Here is a 21,382-nt window from a genome sequence, read left to right on the forward strand (position 1 = left end):
AAGAGAGGCCCTCTGGTGCCAGTCCCTTCTCTTCAGTGACTGCAATTGCAACTGAGATTCATAGGTACTTGCTAGTTGACCAGCCTTTGTATGAAGCTTTTTTACAATCTTTGTCTGATATTCCTGCCTTTCTCAGCTGAAAGGTTAGTAATTAAGCCTTTTTTTAGATATGTTATTGTTCATTACTTAGGTGATATTATTTTAGAAATGTGAAATATGTTATGAAGCTCATTTGGTAGCACAGATTTGTTGCCGGAAAAGAAACACAACTGTGTATATTTGGCTATAGATGCTGGAGGGGAAGTTATTTTCTGTTTTGTTTAGTGAAATTGGTACTACAAAGACATTGCTTAAGTCTTAATTTTAAACTCCTTGTTTTCAAAGCACTCCTTGCAGTTCTCTGTAACTTTCCAAGATAATCAGCAGAACTCCATTTCTGGCTTCTTGACCTACCACCATTGGCACCCATACCTTCAAATGCCAAGATCCAAAGGGCTGAGACTCCACTTTCCCCAAGGTGCAGAGAGCTGAGAGAAGGGAGTTACCAACATGGGCAGAGGGCCTCAAACAACCTCCACCCCACCATGATGATCATTAAATACAATGATATATTGATATTGTCCATAAAATATATCTTTAATGTGCCCTGTCAAGGTGGATCAAATAGAAATTCCTCTACACATCCCAACTCCTCATCTCAAAACCTCTCTAACTCCCTACCTTTCTTTCCCCCCTCTGAGATGCTTTTTATAACTTATTTCAATAACGAAGCTTTCAGTCACCTACATTTATATCTCCTTTATGTGGCTCATTGTCAATTTTTTCTTTGAAAATGCTCCTGAATTTGTTGAGAGAGTCAGGTGTATTTAACCCTGCTCAATATTCCCCATGCCTCTTGTGTTAAATTTGGTGCTTAGAGCAACTCTTCCACCTTCTATTGCTGTTGAAGAAAGCAACGTCAAACATCCCTTCCAAGGTCACAAATATGTTTTCTATGTAGAGTGTTCTGCTATACATAGATTGCATGTTATTTGTTGGTATATTTTGATTACACTAATTTCCCCCATTTTAAAAAAAACTTTTTTTGGACTTGAAACTGACTCTGATGTCACAAATTGTGTAACACTGTACAATATGTGAATCAGAAGTTTGTAGAAATGTTACAGTGAAGGGGACCATTTGGCCCATCAAATTTATGCTGCCTCCTAGTAATTCTCTTGTCTCCTCTCTAGAACCTCATTCTTTCTTAAGTGCTTCCTTTGTTACCCCACATACATCCTATGACACCAAATTGTATCTGCTTCCCCTTGGGTGGGGCAGACTTGCTAAAAACATCGGCAAACATGCAATTTACTGATCAGCATAATGTCTAAGTAAACTCGCCAACCACTCAATGACTTTTAACCTTAATTAAATATAAGCTGTTACTATGAATTGGCCGTGCTTCCATTTCTTCCACTTTTATTGAGATTCATTATGTTCAGAGTTTCTGTGCCATATGTGTATTAGCTGCAGTGTTCCCATAATCGGCTGTCAAAAACAAATTGTGTACGAAACAGCAGTAATGTTAGGAACGAGATTGCAGCCACTGGCTTCCTGTTGGTCAGATGTTGTAACTCATCATAGTTGTGGAGATAGGAAAAACTGAATGGGAAGTGGTGAAGTTGAATTTTATGTTCAATACTGACAAAAAAAACTGTAACCACCAATCCTGGACTGGTGGTTTACAGTTTTTCACAATAATATTCTTTTTCACAATAATGTCTCACTTTGAACAAGTAGTTGGATTGGTTATGTGTCTCATTAACTTTAATATCTCATGTATTTGCCTAATAAGAATGGGCTGGCCTGCGTCTTGTGTAGGTAGTTTTGCCAAGTTTGCTCACTTTTCCTCCTGGTTTATATATTTTCTGCAGTCTGATGAATTTGTATTAGAATGTAATGACCCATTCAATTATCATCACCTGATGTAAGTGCTGGTCTGTGGTGAATGCTGAGTGCAAGAAACTGAACAGGTGCATGTTATTCCCTTTGATGCATCTTTCCTCTTTTCAGTTCACTGTATTTAGCTGATCTGTAGGAGGTAACTGGATCAAGGGCAAGCACAATCGTAGGATTGATTTTAAAAGTTTTGCTGAGTGCTGGATTATAGGATGAAGGAAATTGAATTAATGTTGTCTCCAATGAACACCAATGTCAGATAGATTGTGAACATAGAATGAAAAGCTGTCGAAATTCGGTACCCATAGTTCTAGTCAGGATACTGTGTTAATTATTCTTCTTGAGCTGTCCATTTGGATCAAGAAGGACCTGCCTTTTAGCCCAGCTTGTGTGGATTCTGAGAAGGCTGGTGACACCAATGTGGGATCTACAGAATCTACCTCAGTTGGGGAAGAAGGTTCTTTCAAGGGCAGGTGAGTGAGTAGTATGGGAGGTGTTGGACTCCTAACTGTTTTTCACTGGGCTGCCACTTGAGGCTCAAGATTCTCAGTGCCAACTCAGATGTTGCTTCTCCATTTAGATTGATCACAGGCCAATGATTCACACCAATTGTTGAGGATGGCACATTTTCCTCAAGGATGCTGTGAAACCATCCTTGAAGTGTTTCCTCTGTGTTCCTGGTAACCTCTTGCCATAACAGAACACTGAGCAGAATGCCTATTCAGGAGCCTGATACTGAGCATGTCAACGAGTCCAGTCCATTGGAGCTAGCTGAGTGTAATTAGTCTTAGTGCTCAGGATGTTGGGCTGGGAGAGGATGCTGATGTTTGTTCACTTATTCTGGCCTGTGGATTTGGAGATTTTTGCCAACACAGAGTTGGTGCTTCTCCAGGACTTTGATGTGCCTAATGTAGATATCAGTTCTCTGAAGCACATGGGGAGGTGGGTGCAATGGTCTCCCAGCTTAATGATAATTGAGGGAATGCTGTTTTGATGCAGGTACCTTCTTTGGGTGACGGCATTAACTATTTGTCTCTGACATTGGACTGCATGTTAATTTACAGGAGCAAATCCCTAACTCCTTGCCCCTAAACCCCTTCAAGATCTGGGTAGCATGAAGCTGTTCAACAATGTTGAAATTGCCATAAAACTTGTGGCTAATTTTCTTTTAAGCAAGTATCGCTGTCATTCCATTGTCAATGTATTTTTAATGCTGGTGTGTGCTGTAGAGTTCAGTTTCTGTATTTGCATTAGAATCTTCACTTGTCTTTAATGACTTTATAATGCACAATCAGCTAACAAAATGAAGACTATTTTAGAGTTGTATATGGTAAACTAGGCAGCTAGTTGATATTTAATTTTATATGTACAATATTTTTAGTACAAGATAACACTAAAATATACTCTATAAAAGCAGAGCGTATGAACTCATCCCTGATTCTAAGAACACTATCGTACCATTTTGGTTTTAGGATGTGGTTAATTTACAGTTACTGTTGTATGAGCAGAGTTGGTTCTTAGCTGTGATTATAAGTTATTCAGAAAGTTGAGGCTGACTGAAACAAGTTTCAGGGTGACCCAATCTATTTGGTTAAAAAGAGAGGCTCACGTATTTTTGGTGGTATTGGCTGATTTGTTCTCCATTACATGTCATTGGTTTTAGGATCCTGATCTCTTCTCAGAAGAGCATCTACATGCCTGTGATGCTGCTGCAAGCAAGTTTTTCATTGTACCTGTACCTCACCGTACTTGTGCATGTGACAATAAACTTGACTTGACTTGAGTATGGACTAAAATTCCTTCACAGCCTTTCAAAAGTCTTATGCAGTTGAAAATTGGCTTGGCCCAGAGTGGAGTAAAATTGCCCCACACCTGGGATAGATTGGCGCTGGTCAAGAAATTCAACTTCACTTTTTAGCAGGATTTTTATTTGCCCAGGTACCTTTTTTCCAAGAATGATGTCAACAGTAACACAGCACACACAATTCATCTCCAGTGTGATTTTCAACCATACTACTTTGAATGTAACTGGGGGGTGGCTTTTAAATTATATTCTTTGTTCTCACTGAGATCTATGACCTCCTGTGATTTCACACACAGCCTCACACTTGTGCCTAAACTGCTTTCTCTATGGAGATCAAGATCATTCTTGGCTTCCTAGCCATGGGATCATTCCAAGCAACTGGTGATTTTTGTTTTGTCACATCTCGTAGCCTGCTGCTCGCTGCTACATTAGAGAAGTTGCCCAAAACTCCTTATCTAACAACACACTTCATCTGCTTTTGTTCTACACCATAGGGGCAGCAGAAGGGGTTTAGACATTTGCCTCCATTGCAGACTTCCCTAATCTGTACATGCCCATGTAGAGATCTCCCTCAGCCTCCTCTGTTGCCCCCTTGAACAAAGACATGAATCTTGCAGCCACTATTCTTCACCAGTCTTTCCAAATTCTGACTCAATGGGAGCGCACTCGCACCCATTTCCATCATTCTGTATGGATCAGCAACTCCCTAGAGACAGAAGGGTGGTATTTGTATTGTGGTGTGTCCCTGAAAGAGCCAGCTGCTGAGATTGCAGCAGGCAGACTGAATGCCAGAGGTGAAGGAACTTGCAACAGTTCAACAGAATACACCTCACTGAAACTGACAGAAACACAAAAAAGCTACTCTGCAAACCTGAGATCACAACCTCGTGCAACTTTTACAGACATCGTTAGGGTGACCCACAATGCTCTTTTACTTCCATTAAAATGTAGTAAAATAATCTAAGCAGAATATGGCCTGTAGGAGTGGTTTCTACTTAAGTCATTTTTACTCGCCCTGCCCTGAGGTACATAAGTAACATGGTCAAATGATCACTAATAATTAGTGCCTATCTTGAACATGCTGTCAGTATGGGTACGTTGCACAGGCCAGGCAGGAAAAAATAAGTAAATTGGTGTGGGAGACAGCCAGGTTACAACTTTGCTACCTTGCAGCCAAATACAGAAGCTGAGGTAAAGGTGGAGGAAAGCTGGAAGCTGCTGAGTTGCCCACAATGATATGAAGCAACAAAAGGAAAAGAGATTTTTACACCTACCTGCCCACTTTAATGGATAGCTGTGAGTGTGGTGTCAAAGGAGGGTGAAAGTAGCTGAGGAATCTGTCTGGGACTCCCGCTCAAGTTCGCTGATGACATGAAGGTTGGTGGTGTTGTGGATAGTATAGGAGGTTGTCAAGGGTTACAACGGGACATTGATAGGACGCAAAGCTGGACTGAGAAGTGGCAGATGGAGTTCAATGCAGAAAAGTGTGAAGTGATTCACTTTGGAAGGTCAAATTTGAAGGCAGAATACAAGGTTAATGGCAGGATTCTTAGCAGTGTGGAGGAACACGGGGATCTTGGGGTCCAAGTCCATAGATCCCTCAAAGTTGCCACTCAAGTTGATAGGGTTGTTAAGAAGGTGTATGGCATGTTGGCCTTCATTAGTTGGGGGATTAAGTTCAAGAGCCGTGAGGTAATGTTGCAGCTCTGTAAAACCCTGGTTAGACCACACTTGGAATATTGTGTTCAGTTCTGGTTGCCTCATGAAAGGAAGGATGTGGAAGCTTTAGAAAGGGTGCAGAGGAGATTTACCAGGAGGCTACCTGGATTGAAGGGCATGTCTTGTGAGGATAAGTTGAGCGAGCTAGGGCTTTTCTCTTTGGTGCAAAGGAGGATGAGAGGTGACTTGATAGAAGTGTACAAGATGATAAGAGGCATAGATCGAGTGGACAGCCAGAGACTTTTTCCCAGGATGGAAATGGCTAACATGAGGGGGGCATAATTTTAAGGTGATTGGAGGAAGGTATAGGGGGGATGTCAGTGTTGAGTTTTTTTACGCCAAGGGTGCGTGGTAGGGGCCGAGGGCTCTGGTAGAGGCAGATATATTACGGACATTTAAGGGACTCTTAGACATGTAGATGATAGAAAAATGGAGGGGTATACGGGAGGGAATGGTTAGATTGGTATTGGAGTAGGTTAAAAGGTTGGCACAACATCATGGGCCAAAGGGTCTGTACAGTGATGTAATGCTTTATGAAACAGCACACAAAACATCAACATTTCAAGTAAAGTATAAACATTTGTGGTGGATTCTGCTTTCTCATGCTGCTGTTGCGTGAGGAAGCAGGAACTGAATTGAATGCAGGAAATTATTTTGAATTAAACTATTTACATTAGCAGCATTACTGTGCAGCTTGCCATTTTTGTACACAAACTCAAATATTTAAACCTTTCCTTATTGTGAAGTGTGGGTCTCATAGGCAAGGCATTTTATTGACCATCCTTAATTGGACCTTGAGAAGATGGTAATGAAACTGCTTCAGTCCTTCAGGATGAAAACTACTTCTATAGTACTGTTACATGGGGAGCTCCAAGATTTGAAATAAGTACCACAAACAAAATTGATATATTTCTAAGTCCAATGTATGGCTTGGAGGGGGTTTTGTGCGGGTATTGTTCCATATTGAGACAAAATACAAATATTTTCCTATGAATACACAATTCTAAGCAGAAGCTAATATCTGTGGCTACCTTTTTATGATTTACTCCCTTTGACTCACTGGTTTCTATTGCAATCTTCTTCATTTAATCAGTGGACAATGCAGAAGAAATTTATTCTTAGAGGGGCTCAAAGACAACCATGAAATGGCTTTGAACTGAATTAAATAACTTAATTTTAAAATTATTTGTCAATATAGAAGTGTTATCCGGAGTTCACTAATGGTTCTTCACATTCTCATTACTGCAGTAAGTCTTGTTTGTATCATAATTGTTACTGTGTAATGTTAATTTCTCTTGTACCACCTTATTGTACCTAATGTACAGTATCAAGATGTGCCAGTGTAGCAAATTCCTTTTCTTCTAAAGGATTATTGCCATATAAACAGGTTTTGAAAAAATAATTTCAAGGATTGTTTAAAAAAATATTAAGCCTTCAAATGTATGACTTTTATAATGGAAACTGGTTATTTCTGATGAATGTTGTACTGAACAAACAGGTTGGTTTCCCGTGTGGACGCTGATCATCAACAAACATTGCAATTCCATTCATGTCATCCTGCCCACACATCCAGTTTTTGATCCAAAAATGTGGGGGAATTTATCCAAAGTGTGTTTTAATTAATCCAATGTGAGATTAAATCATTTTCTTCCCCTCCTAATTAGTTAAAATGTTGCTTTTGTTGTAGTAGATTTAGGTCAAAATTGGAAGCCAAGCTCGGGAGCCAAAGGTCCTACTTGCCACAATATTGGATATTGGAAGTTCTACATGTGTCCTAGACACTGAGTTCATCGATCATTTTTATTGCATCATTTTAAGAGTCTTTTGCCATTGCTCATTGTTTAAACATCCATAAATTCTAACCAATTCCCATAAGTTGCATTTTTCATATATCGGGCAAAAAGGAAGATTTAACAATGCAATAACAAAAATAGTAAGAAGCACGGTATTCAGTTCAAGAACTGAAACAGAACAGCAGATATGTGCTTTATGTGGGGCCTTCACTAGAACTGTTTCTGGAAATTATGATGTTTTTTCACGTGGCATTGTAAATACACTTACAGTTCTCCCACTCATCTGCGTAAGTGGGGGGAAAATGCTATATTTGAGCAAAAAAATGATCTGTAAATTACGAAAACAATTTTAGTACCTGGTTTAGTTTATATTGTACATGTCAAGAATTTAATATTTGTATGCAATTTTTATTCAATATAGAGCAGTACAGATTTTTAGCAAAATAAATGTATGCTATATACATGTATTTTGAAGTAAAGATGTATAATTTTCTAAGTGCCTGCTTGGGATGCATTTATTTTATGTAACTAATGTATTATCTAGCTATTGTGGCCAATTCTAAGAGTTCCTCAGCTTTAAACTCTAGGTGAAAATCAAAAACTTAACGAGGATTATAGACTTGCTTGAATGGTTCTTTCCCTCTCCCCATTCCACTACCTCACTCAAAACTGCCCTCCCTGTGTCCTCTTTCTTCAAAAAGGACAATGTTATGGCAGGTGTTGAATGATGGATGGAGAACACTTGTGGAGAATGATTATGTGAGAATGCATCAGTTTAAGTGTGAATTTGCAGAAATGGAAATGTGAGGCAGATAGTGATGGGTATACCTGTAAATTAAATCGGTCTGTAAAATATCGGCTTCAGAGGGGAGAGAAGTTGTGGTGACTATATATCTAGAGTGTTGATGAATATACTATTTGTCTGATTGTTCCTGTCCTGCCTGGCTGTAGTCATTCAATGCTCATCGTCTCAGCCCAGGCCACTGCTGCAGGAGTTTCCCAGGACAGTCCTAGGCCTGGCTGCTGCTTCAACCTTCCCTCCATGAGGAGTAATCCATTCCATTCACAGCTCCTCAGGTTATGAAGCAGCTCCAGACCTCATCACAGCCTTGGTCCAAACTGGACAAAGGTGACATCAAGGTAGTAATTGACCTAGTGCAGTGTTGAAGAGCCCTGGTGAAACTGAAGTCAGTGACATCGGGGGAAAACACTTTAAAGAATGGAGTTGTACCTTGCATAAAGGAAGATGGTTATGGTTGTTGAAGGTCAATTATCCCAGCCTTAAGACATCCTCGGGGCATTGTCCAATAGCCATCTACCTTCAACTGCTTTATCGATGATCTTCCTTCCAGAATAAAGTTGGAAGTAGGACGTTTTCTGACGATTGTACACTATCTTCAATTGCACTTAGCTCCCCAGCAAACAAAGCAGCTCATGCATGCAGCAAGAATTAGGCAACATTCAGGTGTAGGCTGGCAAGTGGCAAGTAACTTTTGTGCCTCAAAAGTGCCAGGTAATGAGTATCTCTAACAGAAAACTTAACCACCTACCCTTGATGTTCAATGGCATTAACGTCTCTGACTCCCCCACCTTCAACGGCCTGGGTTTTACCATTGACCAGAAGCTGAACTAGATCAACCATATAAATATCATTACCTCAAGAGCAGGTCAGAGGCTGGGTATCTTATGGTAAGTGACTCGGCTACAGACATCTCTAAGCCCTTCCACCATAATCTTGCCCATGCTACTCTGACAGCACCTCTCAAACCTGTTTTTCTTGGTAGAGGTCATAAGGGCCTTCTGACATAGGAACACAATTATGTACAGGTTCACCATCCTGATTTAGCAGTATATTGCCAGTCCTTCATCGCTGGCTTTAAATGCTGGAACTCCTTGCCCACCAGCACTGTGGGAGCCACTTCATCAAAGGGACTGTAGTGGTTCAAGATGTCATCTCACCTTGAGGGCAATTGGGGATGGACAATAAATGTTGGCTTCAACAATGGAGCCCAGATCCTGAAAAATGATGAAATATAAAAACCTTCCACTTCATGGTACCATGTCCAAATACTGATCGCTCCATTGAATTTGTCCTTGCTTTTGATTACCACAGGAAAGCTGTTTTGACTCCAAGTTTACTAGAACCTTGCAAAATAGTTTAGACTTGTGAAAATGTAATTATTGACTTGATAATTCTGTGGAGGAAGCAGGTAAATTAATTGTGTCGTTGGGTGAGTCTTGTACTACTGAAATGAATAGCTCCTTTGAATTTAAGTTCTTTTAAAAAGACTCATGGTTCGTCTATGTGCTGGATAAGAAATGGGGTTAATTTTATGTGAAGGCCACAATCGTCTTTACGATATAATTACTTAACCTCTGTGTTAGCTCACTTTAAGTGTGGTCACAGTGAATGTGCAAACTCCACATGGTCAGCACTGGAGGTTGGGATCGAACCCAAGATGCTGGAGCTGCTGTACCATTGAGCCACCCAAAACAGAAGAATTCTGTAAATTATTGGCCACACAAAAGCAAACATTCAAAAACTTCCACATCAGCCAAACTTCAATACCTTCCAATCTTTCTCCTTTTTTTTGATCTTGAATCTAGAACTCAGATTATCAAACTAGTTTGACCAATAATCCTGAACAATGTTTCTGGGCTTGCCACAATCGACACACCCTTTTCCAGCAGCACCCGTCATCTGACACCTTTCTTATTTCTACTTGTCTGTGGATATTTGTTAGACTTTTTGCCGTGCCTGGGTCTCTCAAATCAAAACCTGACCTGGCTGTATTAGTAACAGGTTCTTTGCATGTTCTAAACGCTCTTCTTCAACATGGAGATTGTCTCCTGCCAATTGATTCCAATCTAATGTACCTCTTCCTTTTACATTATAAGAAGCCACAATCTGTTAGCAAATGCTTCTAGGTGTTCCTCTTTCCCCTGGGTAGTCTGTCTCATCACTGCTTCAATACCAGCAATTGGCTTGGCATCATCCCAGGTTACTGCGGGTCAGCAGACTTGGTGCCTTTGGATGGAGGGGAAATGGACAGTCAATGTTTTAAGTCAAGACTATTCATCTGGACTGAAAGACAGAAGGGGGATGGCCGGTATAAAAAGGTGGAAGGAGGGGGTGGAGCAAGAGCTGGCAGGCAATAGGTGGATCCAGGTGAGGAGGGGTGAAAAGCAGCTGGGGAAGAGGAAAGCAGGAATGGTGCCAGAACCTGAGAGGTGATAAGTAATGGAGTCTGATAGGAGAGGAAAGGGGAGCATGGAATAAAAGGAGGGAGGTAGAGAGGGCAGATGGGAGCAGTGGGGGAGGAGAACCGATGGGAGGAGTGTGTGGGTGATGGAGATGGTAGAGGACGGGAAAGAGACGGGGTGATGGGGGCTGGGGAGAGCGAAGGGACAGGGGAAGCTGTTCACTGCTGTAAAATTCAATGTTCTTGCTGTTAGGTTGCAGACTACGCGGGCAAGATATAATGTGTTGTTCCTCTGGTTTGCAGTTAGCCTCTTCTTGGCAGTAGAGGAGGCAGAGGACAGGCATGTTGGTGTGGGAATGGGGAGGACGATTAAAATGGCTGGCAACTGGGAGAACAGTCAGAACTGCTGCATTCTGATTAAAAAAGACTTTTCTTCACATCCCTGCATTGCGGCCAGGGTTGCTTAGGGTTCTTGCATATTTCCTACATCTGAAGATGCTGCTGATTCCCTTCATTGTTAGGGAATATAATCTTCAGTACATGTCTCCAACCATCCAGTTATCATGTGGTGTACCAGTGCAGGAGTTCCCTCTGATTCCTCAGCCTCTCTAATGGGACTGGAGACAGCTGCAAGGCCACACAACCCCCCACCACCCCCCCCCCCTCCCTTACTCCCACGAACTGTTCTACCTTCTGTTTCTTTTTCCCCATGTCAGGCCCCACATTGGGTACCAAGTCTGTGGATGGATCCACAGACCTGAACTTTTCCAAGGTGGGGTGAACCTAATCAAAGTTCACAGAGTAACACAATACAATTTATTAAATGTTTATTAAACTAAGTAAACACTACAATTAAAACATAAATGCAAGCAGTCCAAGTATTACAACATAATCAAACTACGAAGGATTATACAGCACCCTACAAAATGACATGACTAATATTATCTTTGCATTATGATTTGGTTACATGGCTGAGCTGGACAAAGCGATTAATTACCATTGGGTTAGTCTTGCTGGTGCTTCTATATGAACCACACCTTTCACAGATTCTCCAGCTTGGTTTTAAAGGTTATTTTTTTAAATGTCCTTTTGTTCCTCATGACATACAGGGAAGGAATTTTTTTTGTGTGTGTAAGGACCACAACTGCCTTCACAACTGATATAGCTGGTATTAGTCTACCTTAAATGCATTCTTGCTGCAGGCAACTTTTAAGAGCTTACACAGATTTCTGACAGCAAATTGACAAAGCACTTGAGCAGTAGTGATAGAAATTGGAAATCAGTTACAGTAACTTGAGGAAAAGATGAGTGGTATTTTCTGTAAAGTTAAACATCTAGGGAGCCTAATTGCTGTGGGCAGCCCTATGTTCCTTTCAAAATCCATATTGACAAATTTATAATGCTATGTATGCCCTATTTGCAGCTTCAGTAAACTGGCAGCCACCTTGAAAGCATGGACTGACCAAACTTGAGAGCCAAACTGTGCCTGTACCTTCTGTGATAGGACACGAAGGCTCTTTATTTGACAGCTTTGACTGAATGGTACCTCTGGCAATCCATGAGCCAAAGGGAAGAAAGTTAATCTATTTACACTTGTGACTTATGTGCATAGTCTAGGTAACAAGAGCAAAATAGAGAAGCGAAAGCTTGGAAAGTGCAATTTTGATAAATGTCGGCAGCAACAGGACAAGGTTGAAAATTTCCAATTGGGAAAGTGAACAGGTGCTGCTTCCTTTAAAAAGTGCTTTTGGAAAATATTTAGTTGCGATTTGCTGAGCCACAAAACAATGTGAGTGAACATAACAGATCAGGCTCTGTGAGGTGGCTGGGCTTCGCTGGGGTAATTGGGCTGGATCGACACAATTGTCCCGACCTGTCTCTGAGGGAGGAAGTGAGAAACTTGACACAAGTATGATGGAGGTAAGGAGAACAAAAGGTGCTGTGTTGCAGAGAACTGCAAGCAAGGTGGACTTAAATTTATAATTACAGTCTGTGATTAGAACTTGCTTGTTGGATTGGGAATGAAAAGTGCTAGGGTTTTTAAAAAAAGCGTTAAGAATCAATCAATTTGTAATGTTTCTATCCCATGTTTATATTTTATTTCCCCCATGGTAATCTCCTCATCTGTGGGCCTATGCAATGTTAACAACACTGCTGCTCAGATGGGACAAAATCACCAACACATCACTGGAGGATTGCTTCACTGCAGCGATCCACAGCTCAGCTATGTGCTAAAAACACGGGTCAAGCGGGTGAGTTAATGTGAACTCCCTATTATTATGGTATCAAGAACTGAGGCCAAGGGTTGAAGGAAGGAAAGATTGGTGGTCAGAGGCCTCGACAGTGGCAGTTGGGGTGGGTCAGCGATCAGGTACGGGACTGAGTTGGTTTAGAATTCTGCGGGTTGGGGAGAGGTAGACATTGTAGGGATTGATTCTGAGTGGTGATGGGTGAGGGATCATAATTCTCCTCAGCTACAGAAGTCCCTGTTTTATCTGGCTGGAAATCTTTTGTTTATAAATGGCCCTTTAAGGACCGAAGAAATGGCTAGCAGTGCTATGTGAATCATTTGACATAGTCCAAAGATGAAAATCATGTTGTTCCAACTAGTAAAGAACACCATGTTCATTTTGGCCAGGGGTGCTTACCGTTTAGTTGAAAGACTGCTGAAAAATTGATTCAAGGAGCCAATGGGACACCTTTTTTTTAAAAAAAATCAGACTTTTAGCATGAACCCAGTGCTCCCCCAAGTGAATCAACAGGGACAAAATGGACCATTTGTGTCTTCACACAAAATGCTGGAGGAACTCAATGGGTCAGGCAGCATCTATGGAGGGAGGTGAACAGCTGACAGTCGAGACTCTTCATCTGGACTGGAAAGAAAGATAGGAGATGGTCAATGCAAAAAGGTGGGGGGAGGGGTGGAGCAAGAGCTGGCGGGTGATAGGTGGATCCAGGTGAGGGAGGGGAAGAGTGGGAATGCTGCAAGAAGCTGGGAGGTGATAGGTAGAAGTGACAGGGCTGAAGAAGATGGAAGTTGATGGGCGAGGACAGTGGACCATTTGTGTAAACCCAGAGACTCGTAGACAGCACTTGAGGATCTCAGTTGTCAGTCATTGGGGTGGGGGAATAAAAAAACCCACCACTGATAGCTTAATACTATACTTTGGTTTTGGCAAAAATCTGGCACCAAATCTGGTGGGATTATTAGAATTCTCCTTGAATCAATGCACTCTAAGAGTGTGAGTTTACTTTAGGTTGGCTCCAGAGTAGCCCCTGGCACTGAGTGAAATGAGAGGCGCTGTTGTAGGTGCATTTCCAATTTTCAAAAGCTGAAGTAGCAAGTTTTGTGGGTGTTTGGTGATGTGCATGTGGGGCATTAGGATAAGGGTCAGAGGAGTGGGTGATTAGATGAGCAGTTGGTGTGGGTTGCAAATTAGTCCTGCCTCAGCACTGTAAGTCGGGAACCTTGGGGATCATTTCTCTTATAGCCCCGGGAGGGGGGTGGGGGGGGATGTGGAGGATGTTCACAGGATTGGGCACCCCTGGATTGGCTGGGTAGAAGTGTGGGTTCATACTTTAGATCTAAAGGACACACATAACCATCCTAATGCAATGGCACTCGTCACATATGTCTGTTTTCTGTAATGATTATTGGGTGGGGGGCTGTGCTAAAGGATAGAGGAAAACCATGGGAAGTATCTCAGTCCAGCATTGTGCTGTGAAAATCCAGATGTCCCAGAAGCACTCCTAGGATGACATGAACTAAATTCCTTGGCAGTATCTCTAAAGGAGAGCAGCAAGGGCAATGTCATCTCTTTATAAGCATCTGACATAGAAATTGCATCAGAGACTCACACCAGGAAGTACCTGTTCAAATTTCCTGAATGATGTCAGACTGCACTCCCAGAAAACTTCACTTTTGGGCCTGTAGTGCTGATATAAAGAGCACTAGGTCTTAATGATCTGATTTCCAGATCAAGTGTCAAGGCAATGAGTGGGGGAATGGGACTGACAGGATTTCAGATGCAGATTATAAGCATGGACTCGACAGACAGAATGACATCCTTGTAGGTCGTGAGAAGATATGAGCACAGGTTCCAAGTCAAAAGACTTTTCAGCAGGTTACACTTTATCAAAGCTGTAGAAAAACTGAAGAGGAAAATAAAGCAATGCTTTGTTACTTGTGGAAACTGTAACTAGTAATTATATCTCCATGTTCCACCACTTAAAAGTAAATGGTTTCCGACAAACATTGCTGCCACAGTGAACTTCACCATACCGCATATGGTAGGAGGTGAAATCATCAATGAAGGTGCAATCCAGACCAAGTGGTTCCAGCGCTGAACGCACTGCAGATTCCAATGGACATTTTCCATTTATCAGTGGCCCAAAAGGCTTTGGAATGCCTAAGAATTTGCCAATGACTAACATGTTCACCTGACAGGACACAAAATAAATCCATTTTATTCAGTGGCACCACTTTCAGACACTTATAAAAAGTATAAGTTGTAAAAGATGACCAAAAAGATAAAGTGATGGTTAATAAATGAGTGGAAGACAAGGACAGAGGAGAATGAGAAGATGGAAAATAATAATAATAATAATAATAATAGAGTTAAGCACAAGGGTTTGGAGGTTGGAATGGACAAGCAGGGGCACAGATTTCCCCCACCCAACATCCTAAACATGCAAAACAAATGTAATATGGACACAAGGCTGTGTGTTCTCTCTTAAAAACTTGCAATTCCAAAGTTTTGCTCATCTGTAAAGATTATGTCAAATAAAATTGAAAGAGGAGGAGAAGGTAGATAAAACAAATAGCAGGTCCCACATTATATTTGTAATTTATCAGTGGGTGCTGAGCAGAGACTGGGTATCCCCCTGTGTTAGGTAGATGGTTCTACTGGCTGCTCTTGTGCAGTTTTGAGCAACTAGTGAGCGTGTGCTGGGATCGAACCTCCCATTCTCACTCGCTTTCACTTACCATGAAAACAAAAGAGATTGCAGATGCTGGAATCTAGAAAGGAAAAAGAACAGAATTCTGGAAGAACTCTGCCTGTCAAGCAGCAGCTGTGGAGGCAAAAGGTGTAAGTCAACATTTTGGGTTCAGACCCTGCATCAGGACCAAGAGGGAAGATTGAATTATCCAGTTTTGGGTAACCAGCACCCTTGGTGCTCTCTGCCCTCGCACTTTGACCTTTCCATCTAGTATTCTTCTCCATCTCTCATTATTCTCCCTCCAATGTGGTCCCACCTGCCCATCACCCCCTCCTCATCTGGTTCAACCTATTCCCAACCAGCCTCTACCGCCCCCCCACCCCACGCCCTTTGTACCGCTATATACTGACAATCTCTCCTGTTCTCCCTCAGTACTTATACGGGGGTCTTGACCCAAAATGTCAGCTTGCACCTTTTGCCTCCACAGATGCTGCTTGACCTGCCGAGTTCTTCCAGCGTTCTGTTTCATTTTCACTTACCATATCTGGAAAGTAAGCTAAAGCACGTTGAAATTCAGCATCCCGATGAAACAATGCAGGAATATCAATGATATCTCCTTCATCCAATCCCAATTCCATCTTTAGCATGTCTCTGTTCCAATTAATGCATTGCTGAGAGTAAAGCAGAAAGAATTTTAAGTAATTAGCAATACATTTCATACAATTAGACCACATCATAATATCACTGACTCACCTGTACATAAGCATTCTCTTCACGCAGAGTTTGATCATTCAGGATTTCACTAATTTTGACTGGTTTTACAACTTGATCTAATTGGGGAAAGACAAAGACAATATTTTTTTCATAAGTAGCTCTTCATTACCTTTTAGACTGATGTCAGTGACACTGATAGTTCCACCCATATATGAACTGTTGTCCACCTTCTGAACCTCGCCTGTGCAACTCTCCTTGGGATATCGGTCCGTGCTTCTGTTTATCAGCTCTCAATGGGGAAAAAAAATACCTTGGCTCATACTTACAAAAGAGGCTTGAATGTTGGTCCATCTGTGACTGCCGCCACTCTGCGTCTGAGATCATGTTACATGTGCAATGAAAGTTTCAAACTCCTATCTGTGGCTTTTGGGATGACTTTCCCAACATTGTTCGATTACATATCGATATAGCTACAATGGTTTATATTATCTCTATTAATAATAATATTAAACAGGAATATTTTCAAAGAAGGTTAATGCATATTTTACATAGAAAAATAGAAACATCAAAATATTGGAGCAGGAGTAGAACATCTGGCCCTTTGAGCCTATTCTGCCATTGAATGTGATCATGACTGATCATCCATATCCTTCCATCTTTCTTCCCACATCCCTTGATCCCTCTAGCTCTTGCATTTAAGTCCAATTTCTTCTTGAATATGTTTAAAGATCTGGCTTCAGCTGCTTTCTGTAGCAACAAATTCCACAACTCACCACTCTCTGGAAGAAGAAATTTCTCCTCGTGTTGTCTAAAATGGTTTACCCCTTTACCCGGGATGGTGATCCCTGGTCATGGAATCCCCTGCCATCAGGAACCTCCTTCCTGCATCTAGTCCGTCCAGTCCTGTTGGAGATTTGTAGGTTTTTATGCGATTTTCCCCTCTCAATTTTCTGAACTCTAATGAATATAAAACTAATTTGACCCAATCTCTCTTCATCGGTCCTACCATCCTGGGAATCTGTCTGGTGAAACTTTGCTGAACTCCCTCCACTACCTCACTATCCTTTCCCAGATTGGGGTGGGAGTTTACACTTTTGCAATGATGGACAACCTGTTACTTAATGCTCAGTGCACAGAAAGATTTGAGATTCACGTGACTGCGAATGTAATGTTATAACCAGGCAGTGACTCACTTTCAAACATCCGGGCTTCCCCATGGCCACCTTCCTTGAGCTTCTTGAACAGCCTGTAGCAAGAATCGGGACTGGCCAGGAGAAGCCTGAAACCCTGCAGAATTGGGAAGAAAATGTTAACATCCACTCTGCTCGGAATCTCAGAGACTGATGCCCGAGGGCTGATGGAAATGAGCAATCAATCAAAAAGGCAGCCGAGGAGAATTTCAATGGGGATTCTGATAAAACAGAATGGGAAGAGATTCATGGGGCCTTGAGGATGTTGGCAGGGATGATGGGATGGGTGTGATCCCTCCAGATGAAAAGTTAAATACGGAACCTATCTTGAGGGATATCAACTCACCAGATGTCCTGGCAATAGTGCAGGTGGGGATGGACCCTTTAAATAAGATTTTAGAACAGGTCTCAACCCTGCAGTCCAGTGTTCATGGCTTGCAACATTCACAAACCATGTAGGTGTTGCAGGATTCTGCACAAGCGACTTCTGTCGTGCCTCCACACAACTGGCATCACAGCACAAAAGCTGTTGGGTGTTGCAGTGTGTGGAATACCCATGGAGAAATCAGACTGAACTTCCAGACGTGCACTGCACGTGCCCAGAGTACCTAATTGTATTAACTGATGAGACTCTCTCATTTAGAGCATAAAAATGTCGTACAGTGCAAAAGAATTTCCTGACTGCAGTCTCTCTTCATTTCAGCAGATTGGGAAATCTTCAAGGGAGAACCATGAGGCAGGGCATTGTTGTGGCCAAGCCCCACCCCTTAATCAACTGAAATGTGGCCATGATCAGGAGTCCAGTGGAAGCCATTTAAGCCCCTCTTCCAGTTGTCCCAAGTCTCGTGTCACTTTATTCAGTGAGTGTTTATGACAGTTCACACATTTCCTGCCTCCATTGACAGTGGCACTGGGAATGAACTTCCAAGATGTTGCACCATACCTTTAGGTATAAGGTTTGGGTCAAGTTTATTGTCATGTGCACAAGCACAGTGAGGTACAGGTACAATTTGGAAAAATTTGCTTGCAGGAGAATCACAGGCACGTAGATTCAGATAACATAGAGAATGTAGATTATGCATATACAAGACAGTGAAGAACAAAGATAAGTCCATGGTAGTGCAAGAGGTGGTCTGTAGCGTGCCATTGCTGAGGTAGGATTAGGTTTGTGAAAGTGCCAAAACAAAAAATGTGTAGCTACTGTTTATAGCATTAAGTTGATCAGGAAAAACTCTTCCTTCTGTTACCAACTCGTCCGAGCCAAAGAAATCTGCATCCATTATTTAAATGATACAAACTAACTTGATTTTTAAAATTAATTCCCAGGATATGGGCATTAATGCAAAAGTTGGCATATTTTGCCCCTCTGGAAATGCCCTTTGATCTAGATGGCTTGCTGGACATCTCAACTGATAACTGAGGGCTAACGATGTTGCTGGCACTATATTGCCAGCCTGGGTAAAGAGAGCAGATTTTCTTCCCAGAACATTAATGAACAAGGTGAGTTTTTTGACAACCTGGTAGTTCTATGGTTACCACTGCCGATACTCGCTTTTTGAAAACTTAATTACAGATTATTTAATTAATCTGTAATTTGTATTTTTCCAACTCCCATAGTGGCACTTAGATGTAGTCCAAGATTCAGTATTGTAACCAATCTGCTATTGTTCTCCTTAGTGCACTGTTTTAAAAAAAATAAGTACATGAGTCTGACCCCAGTCACTCAATAGAATTGCATTGGTTACCTTTCTGTCAGGGGCTGGAACGAAGGTCATGAACTCATCCACGTGACCTACAACCAACCAGTCCGAGTACAGCACAATAGGAGACTGGACTTCCTGAGCAATCAAGAAGTCCTGAATGGTCTTTGACATCTTTCTCCCATCAGAAGAACTGAAAAATAATTTTAAAAATACACATTTCACTTCTTGCTGTCTTCAAGGGTACAAGTTAACACCAACGCCTATTTCTAGAAATGGGAACCAATTTCAGCTAGAGATCCAAATCTATTGAAAATTCACTGCTTTGGATGAATACATTTTGTACGTGGTATACACTGCAGCCTCAATGTACTGCTGACGGAAGGAGTAGATGGTCAGGGTGGTGGGTAGGGTGCCAACCAAGTAAGCTGCTTTGTCCTGGTTGACGTTGAACTTCTTGAATGTCAGATTTGCACTCATCCAAGCAAGTGGGGAGTATTTAATGGTATTCCTGAACTGTGCCTTGTAAATGTGGAAAGAATGGGGGAATCAGGAGCTGAGTCATTGCTTCAGGAAATGAAGCAACTCTTCTACTCTGCTTAGTACTCAGCAGTACTCTGTTTACTTGTCTAGTCACTGGTGACACCCAGAGAACCTGATATGATGCTCTTAATTGTCAAGTGGAGATGGTCAGACCTTGTCTTGTTGAAGATGCTCATTGCCTGGCACTTTCCTGGAGCAAACATTACTTGCCATTTATCCACCCCTGTCTGAGTGTTGTGCAGGTTTTGCACATGGGCTTGAACTATTCCATTTTCTGAGATTGATTATTGTGCAATCAGCCTATATCCTCACTTCTGACAGACAGTTTACACCTGTCTGAAGTCTGACCCACTGGTCAAGGCAGTAGATCCTCAAAATGTACCAGGATCTAACAAAAATGCTACCATAACTATTAAGAAAAGCATTTAGAGTGTCACTTTGCTACTTAAGTAGATATTTTATAGTCTATTGTGGGCCAACCACACCACAGAAAAGGTCATGCTATCACCATAATATTGGTGCTGCAGGGTCATTGCATTGGCATGTCGGATTATGTCACACTTTTGGGTGCAAATACCTTATATAGGATTGCTGATAAGGATTAATGATGTGGGAAAGTGGTGACAAAACACTGGGCCTTGTTGCTTCCTTTCACTAATCTGGCCATTTCCATTGTGGTTGCATCGATTTCTCCCCCACTGTAACTCAGAAGAGACCAGGAAAACCTTGCAGCTGAACAGATTTCTCACTGCCTTCTGTTGGATTAATTCTGTTTATCATTTGCTGCAAACAACTGACTAAGGTTCCCTGTTTTGAAAGGTTATTGGAATTTAACAATTAAAGAAAAGCTTTAAGGTGACGGCTAACATCTGTGAAATGTACCCCGAGAGAGATAGAACAAGAACCCTTCACCATGGAGGGATGGGGGCCTGGAAAGGAAGGTGCCCAACAAGATTAATGAAGGAGAATTACTTGGGTAAACTGCTTCCGATGATGATCCTTCCCAGGGGATATTCCTTTCCATTCACTGTCACTGGAGGGCTGACCTCCAGATTTCCAAAGCTGTTCAGACTGTTCCCCTTTTCACCTGTCACTTTTGTGTGTCCAAAATCTGGGCCCTGACAAATTATACAATAATGGCATAGATATCAAATTTCATTAGAAGTTAGCTTTTGATGAGGTTTAGTGTTTTCTCAAGGAGAAAAATAAAATTTCTTTCCCTCCACTATTGCACTTCCATTAACTAAGTGCAAAAATCATAGGCTGTTAATATACTGTAGCGTAGCGGTTAGTGCGATACTATTACAGTGCCAGCGATCGGGGTTTAATTCCCGTCGTTGTCTGTAAGGAGTTTGTATGTTCTCCCGTGTCTGCGTGGGTTTCCTCCGGGTGCTCCGGTTTCCTCCCACATTCTAAAGACGTACGGGTAGGTTAATTTGGGTTTAAAATGAGCGGTGTGGACTCGTTGGGCCGGAAGGGCCTGTTACCACACTGTAAATAAAATTAAAAAAAATAAAAATAAAATTAATATCAGTCAGGTAGACATCCTCTTCTGAGAAACGTGAAGGCCCTGTGGAGGATGAAAGTCACAAATGAGTACTGTTAAGCTAAGAAAATTTGTTACCATTATGTATTGACTCTCTGCTGACAGGATCAAGTACTCTGTGTCGTATGGGTGTCTAATTAGCAATTACTTGGAAGGTTCACTTCTCCAGACCTGTCACACAACCAAACAAATTCCACTAATATCCAGTGCATATTTGCTCTCAGATCTGTGGAGCACCACCTGCAATCCTCTGTCTCCCCTTGTGTCCTCTGGTTTCTCCCTTAAGGA

The 21,382-nt window shown here is 41.7% G+C and overlaps 1 protein-coding gene across 5 annotated transcripts in view; it reads right to left on the bottom strand.

The window, feature by feature from the left end:
- Positions 1–11,272: 11,272 nt before the first annotated feature.
- Positions 11,273–21,382, bottom strand: part of padi2 (peptidyl arginine deiminase, type II) — a 52,407-nt gene continuing 42,297 nt past the window's right edge. For all 5 annotated transcript variants that reach the window (XM_052038959.1, XM_052038958.1, XM_052038960.1 and 2 more), the window contains 6 exons: positions 20,521–20,666; positions 19,051–19,198; positions 17,309–17,402; positions 16,155–16,231; positions 15,941–16,072; positions 11,273–14,900 (listed from right to left, as the gene is read on the bottom strand). In XM_052038959.1, the coding sequence (XP_051894919.1) occupies positions 14,667–14,900; positions 15,941–16,072; positions 16,155–16,231; positions 17,309–17,402; positions 19,051–19,198; positions 20,521–20,666 (831 nt within the window). In that variant the 3' untranslated portion in view covers positions 11,273–14,666. The remainder of the gene's footprint in view (positions 14,901–15,940; positions 16,073–16,154; positions 16,232–17,308; positions 17,403–19,050; positions 19,199–20,520; positions 20,667–21,382) is intronic.

This window comes from Pristis pectinata, chromosome 26, assembly GCF_009764475.1.
Source record: "Pristis pectinata isolate sPriPec2 chromosome 26, sPriPec2.1.pri, whole genome shotgun sequence".
Classification (NCBI taxonomy): Eukaryota; Metazoa; Chordata; class Chondrichthyes; order Rhinopristiformes; family Pristidae; genus Pristis; species Pristis pectinata.